The sequence below is a fragment of the Galeopterus variegatus genome, unplaced genomic scaffold (assembly GCF_000696425.1).
Source record: "Galeopterus variegatus unplaced genomic scaffold, G_variegatus-3.0.2 Scaffold143, whole genome shotgun sequence".
NCBI lineage: Eukaryota > Metazoa > Chordata > Mammalia > Dermoptera > Cynocephalidae > Galeopterus > Galeopterus variegatus.
This window is the reverse complement of record NW_007726254.1, coordinates 1002463-1011006: the sequence shown is the minus strand read 5'-3', so window position 1 is coordinate 1011006 and position 8544 is coordinate 1002463. Positions and strand designations below refer to the sequence as shown.

Below are 8544 nucleotides of genomic sequence, written 5' to 3'. Positions count from 1 at the left end.
TTAATTAATTAATTAATTAATTAATTAATTAAAAAATAAAATGCATTGCTTATTTATTAATGGAATTTTTCCTTTATTTTGCAGATTTTCTGTAATGTGGTATTTTAATATTATGTCTATTTTTTTTCATTTTGTTTTGGGGTTTTTTTGCATTTTTTTAATGAGTCATAATTGCTTATACATATTTTGGGGGTTCAACATTGATGTATGTTGATCAAATCAATATTATTAGCATATATATTATTACAAATCATACTTATTCTTTATGCCTCTTATCCAATCTCTTCCCATCCCCCTCTCCCTCCCTCCAACCACCTCTGATAACCCTAGATTTCTTCTCTCCTTCTGAAAGAGTAACAGTTACTCTGTTGATTTTTTGCCTAGATGATCTGTCCAGTGCTGAGAGAGGTGTATTCAGGTCCCCTACTATTATCATAGCATAGATGCTTCTTCTGTCCCTCTGGAATGGGCTTTGTGGAGAGAGACATCCTCTTCTTTGGTCTCCACTGGTGACTCTTCTTGTATTATTACACTCAAGTGGCTGGTGGGCCATCTGCATGGTGGTTGTGGCATCTAGCTGCTTTTGCTGCAGCTGTGGCTAGTGTGGTGGCCGTGGTGGGCCACCCACATGGAAGTGGTGTTTTGGCATGCTCCTTGCCTGGTTACAGGAGGAGGGGTTGGTCCCCAGCTCCATCTGTTTTGACGTTCTAAGATGTTGTTTTGAAGCAGTTGGGTGGGAGGGGGAGAGGTGAAGGGGAAGGAAATAGGGTGGGAGAGGAGGGGGGATGTGGTTGAGACCTGTGGCACCCCTCTCATTCCTGAAGGGGAGACCAGGGGGCTTCCAGTGGTGGCTTGGTCATTGCTGGACTGAATGCAGATGTCGGGGGGGGTGGCCAAAGCCCTTGGCCCCCCACTGTCCCAGTTCGGGGGCTCAGGGCACTTCCTGCAGCAGGTTGGTGGTCATCACTGGGCTAGTTGTGGGTGTCGGGAGGGCATAGCTGAATCCCCTAGCCTTCTGCACTCCCTGGCTTGTGGACCCAGGGTGCTTGCAGTCCTTCTAGGTTTTATAGGTGTTCTTTGGTGAAGTTAGACCTTTACTAGTTAATATCAAACTTTGTCTCTGGTCTGTAGGTATTTTGTTTTTTCTTTTAGTTCTGTGTTGGATTATTTGCTGTTTCCATTACTTAACCCTGCACTGGAACTAATTTATTGTCCTTTGCTTACTTCTAAAATGGGGGAACTTCCAGTGGGGACCAGCACTTGAGCCCTGGATTTGAGCTAAACTGCTGCTTTGCTATTGATTCCCTGGGGAAGGCTTTTTGTGCAGCTCAAGTTTTAATGGTTGACTTTGTAGGTAGTTCCAGGTCTTGTGAGATCCAGTACACCCGGGTTGTGTAGAAACTCTGCTGTGGACCTAAGTCTTTTCAGCAAACTGTTCCCCCTGCAGTTCTGTATTCCTGACCAGTCTACACAGAGTGGGCCTGTGTTGACTGGGGGGCAGATCAGCTGTCCGTCCTGTGCCCCAGTGTTCCCCAGGTGACCCAACTCCCCCACCGTCCACACTCCAAACATTTCCCATGGGACGGGCCATGTGCCGGTCCCTTGTGATGACTTCCCGGCCTCTGAGCGGCTCCTTTTTTCAGTTGTTGTGGGTCCACGGGAACCCTGTTAGTGGTCTTGCTGGCCTGGGGGCCACCAAGATCCTCTTCTCCCCTGCTGCCTCCAAGCAACTTCATAGGAAGGACACAGCTGTGGCTTTTGCCAGCTGTTGCTCCATGTGGTCACCAGCTTCAGGCTTGAAGCATCCGAGATTCGAAATGGTGGGAGCCATCATTTCTTTCTCTCATTGTGGCTTTTCCTGCCTTCGTGCACTCCATAGGTCTCTCCTCCTCTTCCCCTGAGCTCTAGTAGCCCCAGCTTGGCTATCGTTGCTTTTTAATAGTTGAGTATTTGCTCAACCCGTGGTCCCCTTACTGCTGTAATCCCAGGTTTTCTGGCTGCAGAGACAGCTCTTTATGTCTACTTTATCTACATTATGTTTAAGTTAAGCCTCAGAGAAAGCCATCTCTCATTGACCATTCCCAATGATGTTACACACCCAGCCTTCTCTTCCCCATATAATCCAAGTCCCCAGTGTTCAGCCTGTGGCTTGCTCAAGCCCATATAGATCTGTTTTGCTTATTTTCTTTTATGAAGACAATACCACATGTTGTCTTAAGTTGTTGTTATTCTTTTCTTAATAATCTAGTTTACTGAAATGAGGTAATGTATAAAGAACTTACAATATGCTAGGTACTGTATATTACTATAAGATAGTTTACCTCCTACTCCTGTCCTTTTATTTGTGTATTTCTCTCTCACTTTCAGGCGGTTGGCAGAGGCATTTCATATCAGTGATGATTCTGACCCTTTCAATATACGTTCTTCAGGGTCAAAATTCAGTGATAGTTTGAGAGAAGATGCCAGGTATGTAATTTGTTACCTATTTTATTTTTCTTTTTAATTCAATTTTTTTTTTTTTTTTTGTCTTTTTTTTGTCTTTTTTTGTCTTTTTCCATGTCTGGCAACAGGATCGCAACCCTCAGTGTTGCCCCCGCGCCTCGCTCAGCCAGTGAGCGGGAACCGGTCTGTATGTGGGATCCGAACCCTCGGGCGGGAGCGCCGCCGCGCTTCTCAAGCGGCGCACTATCCAGTGCGCCACCGGGCCGGCCCTTTAATTCAATTTTTTTAATATTTATTTTTGTGGGATACAGTGTGTTGTTTCAATACATGCATATACTGCACAGTAATTCACTTAGGGTAGATCCTTTTTTCTTAATTGTGGCTTATGAGAATGTTTAATCTTTTAAGATGTAGTAACTAATATGTACTAATAAGTAAGCCAGTTAAAGTTTGTTCATGTATCTATTGTAAGATATTAGGTGATGGTTAATAAAAATCCTTTTCTTGGTTTCTCAGAACTGTCTTCTTGGGCCAGCCTGTGGCTCACCTGGGAGAGTGCGGTGCTGATAACACCAAGGCCACGGGTTCAGATCTCTATATAGGGATGGCCGATTAGCTCACTCAGGAAAGTGTGGTGCTGACAGTACCACGTCAAGGGTTAAGATCCCCTTACCGGTCATCTTCTTTTAAAAAAAAAAAAACTGTCTAATTGAAGAACTGAATTTGTCAGGAGGGTGGCTCTGTGGTAAGAGTTTAGATGTACCGAGGGCTGGACTAGACTGAATTGGAGGATCTCAAGGCTTCATTCCACCTCTGTCTATCCACTAGGTCTCACTGTCGTATGGATCCTCACTTGGAAAAGCAGTAACAGCTCTTATTTTTCTCCTGTCTCCTGGCCCTCTGATGGCTATTTCTCCTTCTTTTATGTCATATTTGTTTTCTCTTTTGCCCTTCCTTTGTTCCATCACTGTTGACTTTCCATTATCTGACAATTCCAGATCTCTGCATTTTTTATGCTAACTTTGTTCATTGTCTGCAGTTTATGTGCAGAGGGTAGGTAAAAGGGGTTCCCAGAAGGTCAGGAACAGATGAAATTAATTAATTGTGGTGATTTCTCATTTCAGGAAGGACTTAAAGTTTGTCAGTGACATTGAGAAGGAAATGGAAACCCTTGTGGAGGCCGTGAATAAGGTTGAAGTCAAAACATCCAACTGGACATTTCTCTAAGGCCAGCTTGAAAAAAAAAAAAAAAAAAAAAAATCAAGTTCCAGAAACACAGCCTAGAGTAGCTGTAGGAAAAAGTCACAACTTCCTTGAGTATTTTGTCTTTCACAAAAGCCTAGCCATTATAACATCCATGGAAGCCTGTCCTGATTTAGTCATTGCAGAAAAGATATCTACAATCAAATTACATGTAAATAAAAGTCCTAGCTCAGAGCGTTAGAATGGATGAAGAAATTGTGGACAAGGGGGGCTCAGCAGTAATAGCTGAATGACTGTGTGGGATAGTTAGGAAGACCTGAGAGGCCCTCACATCTCTCAAGGGTTGTTGTGTGGTAAAGAGAACATTTACTGGTTTGTTATTACTGCAAAGGCAGGAAAGATAAAGTTGTTTGACTAGAGCTGAAAGGAGTGAGATAGACTCCTTCAGGAGAGTGAGGCGCCTGTCACGGAGGCAAGCAGGGACATCAAGGAAGGTAGCTTTAAGTGAAGAAGTCTTTCATTTAGTCCAAAATGAAAGCTGCATTCGCTTCCTCTTCATTCAGTGGGAACTGAGAGTGAGGACAAGATGGCTGCTTTAGCACCACATCTAAAGACAATAGTTTTCTTTTTCATTATCTTCCTTACCCCCTTTGAATTCCCTTCCCTTCCTCCCTTCTGTTACCACTTCCCAGCAGAATACTAACATGAAGGAGAAAATGGAATGCATTGTTCCTCTCCTGATTAGGAAACCTGAGCAAATGTATTTCTCTGCTTGTGTCTGTATCTCCTCACTCGTGACTTTGAGTGTAGAACATACTTTTATAGGAAGTGAGATTTTCTTGTTTTATAAGTCTTCAATTTATTTAGTCATTTCTTAGGAATATTACTTACTCCCAAATTATGGAACCCTTCAGGAGAAGCCATTACCCTGCCCACCTAAGTCTCAGTTCTCTAATCCTTTGTCCCTAACCATGTTCAGCTGCTCACAGAGTAGATGAAAGAAGTCACGGCTCACAGAGTAGATGAAAGAAGTACCTCAGCTCCCATCCTCCCAAACCCCTCTGGGCTTGCTTGGCAGTTAGTGAAATTTTGTATACTTTGGGCCTCTAAAATTTAGTCACCTTTTACTGACCCAGGCTGACCTTGTGGTGGTAAGGACAGTTGGAAGCGTTTTCTGTTTTCAGGCTGATGTTATTATCAATCGCTCATCTTTTTCTTCAATACAGGGAAAGAATAGTAAGAAAAGCCACTGCTTCCCTCCCATGAACAGAGACCACCGCCGGATCATCCATGACCTGGCCCAGGTTTATGGACTAGAGAGTGTGAGCTATGATAGCGAACCAAAGCGCAACGTTGTGGTCACTGCCATCAGGTGGGTTGATCTTGCTGTCACAGGAGGAACTCGTCAGCAGGGCATACTGGACCCAAGAGGTCTGTCAGTATTTGCTTTCTTTATTTCCTTTCTCTCTCAGAAGAACAGAAGGAAAATCTGCTTCCCTGGGACAGCCATTCCAAAATGATCTAAAGGTCTGAGCCGGAGTGCAAAGCCCGTGCCTCAGTCCATAGGGCAGATACACCCAAAGTGTACAAGCCTCACATCTGCACAGATCCATGGCACACGCTAGAGGCAGCATGTCCACAGGCAGAGGGAACAGACCCTGGGAGCCTGAACAGGGTGCCTGACCCTCACATCTGTCCCTTTGCCCTTTCTGTCTCCTGTTCCTCCCTCTGACATCTTTCAGGCTCTGTCTTCTTGGCATGATGGAAACAGAAAGAATGCTAGACTCTGATTCAAGGCATCCCCTGTGAACAGTGTTTTGCCATCACAGGATACTGAGGCCATAGTATGAGCCAGGAGGGGACAGGGGTTACCTAGAATCACTATCAGAACCTCAGGGAGTAGGAAGAACTTCTCAATAAAGAAAACTCAAGTGTGACATGAGAGGAAGCAGGCAACAGGCCCAGCAGAAGTGGGTGGAAGAGACAAGGGGTTAAATGCAGGTAACCATGCCTGAGAGGAGACGAGTCATATCAGAGAGAGCTCAGCAACATCATAGTGCCAGTCACAGACCAAGTTTCTAGCTGTCTGCCTATCTTCACAAATGATTCTCACTTTTCATTACTTTGTTTTGTCTGTATCAGAGGGAAGTCTGTCTGTCCTCCTACCACACTGACAGTTGTGCTTGAAAGGGAAATGCAGACACGGCCTCCACCACCGATTCCTCATCACAGACATCAGACAGACAAGTAAGAATTCTTCAGGTGCTATCCAAAGGGACCTGTCTGTTCAGAGAAGTCAGCAGGGGCTGAACTGTCCTGTGCCATACCAGCCATTTGTGGCCTCCTTGCGCCTGTTCTTGGGGTGCTGTGTTCCAATATGTAAGATTCGACTGGGGTGTCAGACACATTTCTTCATGCCAGAGGAGTCCTAAGTTCAATGTTTGTAATGCCCAATTCTGCTACAGGCAGAGCAGTCATTGGACATAATTTGCACTTTGTAGATGGTGACACTGGGAAATGGGTTCAGTCTGTCACCAGATGATTTATGACTGAAATGTCTCATAGTTAACAACTGTTACTCGAAGGTGGAAGTGGGATTGGGAGTGAGAGTTATCAGTGAAGGGGTTGGGAGACTTTCATGTTTTACTTCTATGTGCTTTGAACCATTTTTGCAACAAAAACGTAGTATTTAAAGAGAAAAAAAAAACAAGTTGGCAAGCAGCAAGTCTGCCAGATGTTTTCTCAGACAGGAGCCGTGAGAGTTATCAGTGAAGGGGTTGGGAGACTTTCATGTTTTACTTCTATGTGCTTTGAACCACTTTTGCAACAAAAACGTAGTATTTAAAGAGAAAAAAAAAACAAGTTGGCAAGCAGCAAGTCTGCCAGATGTTTTCTCAGACAGGAGCCGGGAAGGAGCACTCCCTCCTCCCTTTTCCTCTCCCTTGTCAGGAAGGGAGCCCAGCTGCCATACCGGAACCAAGGCAGCATGTCTAACTTACTCTGAAAGGCAGAGGAAAGGGGTGCTTATTCCTGTTCTGGCCTTCCACACAGAATTCCTAGCAGGATTTCCTCTGTGCTTCCTGCATAAAACCTCTGGAAAGGTGGTTAAGGCAGTTTACAGCGTCACCATGAGGGTCATAGCAACTGCTGTTCCCACAGAACTGGACAGGACAGCCAGGCGTAACCCATTGGGCACAGACTCAGCCAAGTTCTGGGGCCGTGGAGATCCCCAGGATCAGCCTTTCTCCTCTCCTCGAAACTAGGTGGCCTGGATTCCGGTCTGCACAGTCTTCATATCCACATGGGCAGTGGTTTTGGAAATGTGAGGGATATTTCATGACACTGCCACAGCTGTGTTTAGTACTACTTAGACCTGACCATGTGGAGTCACTGGTCTGTTCATGCCATGCTTTCTTTTTTTTTCCCTTTTGCTTGCTTTATTTTTATATAAAACTTTATTATGGAAAAGATTTAGAATAGAGAGGATAGTATTAATATTATATTAGGCCTGCATGCCTATCACAAAATTTCAACAATTACCAGCTCATGTTTGCCCCGCTGTCTCATCAGAGCTTCACAAATGGTAAATCAGCTGATCATTGACTTTCTGAAGACCCGTATCTGTTTCCCCCAAAGGAGAAAAGATTGATCATTCTTTGTTTGCTTTTCAGGAATCCTGGGAGCAGTAATTTGCAGAAAATAGCCAAGGAGCCAATAATTGACTACTTTGATGTCCAGGACTGAGAAGATCAAGATGCACTTAGATTAAACTAAGAATGATTAGGTGTAGTGGAGACTCTTTTGCCAGCAGATAAATCATGTTTATTCTCCCTGCCTGGCAGAATCAATCATAGCCTCACATACTGTCTTGTACTGATACATCCAAAGCATGAGTATGTCAGAAATGCCCTTGTCTATTCATGTCTGTATAAAGTGTTTGAGAATGGCCAGATCTCTGTTTGGTCACTAGCTATTCAGTCATGTTTTTTTTTTTTTTTCGTGTCCGGCAACGGATCGCAACCCTCAGTGTCGCGCCCGGACCGGGACCGGCAACGGGACCGCAACCCTCGGTGTCGCGACCGCACCTCGCTCAGCCAGTGAGCGGGAACCGGTCTGTATGTGGGATCTGAACCCTCGGCGGGAGCGCCGCCGCGCTCCCAAGCGGTGCACTGTAGCAGTGCGCCACCGGGCCGGCCTCAGTCATGTTTTTGAAGAGACTTCTCACACCATCACTGTGATTGCTATGAGTGTTGAGAGAATATTGGGTTTTGTTTGGGCAAACCAGGATTTTAGTCTGAAACTGGCTTTATGGCACTTACTCATAGCCTCAGTTGTCCCAGAAATCCTCCTGAAAATGCCTGAAATTTGAGATGGACCTTGCTTTCTTTATCCAAACCGATCACAGTCTTGGGAGAGACACAGGAAATTTCTCAGTCTGAAATACTGAACATTGAATTGGTACACCATATGTGGAATCACATATGTTGTCTTAAGCCCAGCCATGTTCTCTAAGACTTTTGCCAAAAACTCTCATAGATCTATCTAGCTGAACTTATTTTAGTGGTTCCCCATACTGTCAGTTCTAGACCTAAGAGTGAGATCAGGTTGCCTTACAGAATTCCATTTTTAAGTCCCTGGGGCCTCATCCCACATGACTGGGCCTTCTGGTGACAGTCAGTTTAGCTATCCCCCATGAGGGTAGAGGACATAGAGCAAGCTCTTCTGCCAGGTTCACACTGTGGCCTCTGTGAACTGACCAGTGTAGCCCTAATTCCTCTCTGGTTGAGAAAGAGTCTCACATAGACAACTGTCCTGTGTTGCTTTTTCCTAGGCCTTCAACAGCTGTATTGACTTTCCCTGTTTCTGAGCTCTGGACTTCTATTTGAATATTCAAAGAAG

At 44.8% G+C, this 8544-nt stretch overlaps 1 protein-coding gene across 1 annotated transcript in view; it reads left to right on the top strand.

The window, feature by feature from the left end:
- The window catches only part of NFX1 (nuclear transcription factor, X-box binding 1), an 86662-nt gene extending 79048 nt beyond the window's left edge, over positions 1–7614 (top strand). The window contains exons 20-24 of the mRNA XM_008590985.1: positions 2368–2466; positions 3567–3633; positions 4872–5017; positions 5788–5892; positions 7317–7614. Of these exons, the coding sequence (XP_008589207.1) occupies positions 2368–2466; positions 3567–3633; positions 4872–5017; positions 5788–5892; positions 7317–7389 (490 nt within the window). The 3' untranslated portion in view covers positions 7390–7614. The remainder of the gene's footprint in view (positions 1–2367; positions 2467–3566; positions 3634–4871; positions 5018–5787; positions 5893–7316) is intronic.
- The last annotated feature ends 930 nt before the right edge of the window (positions 7615–8544 follow it).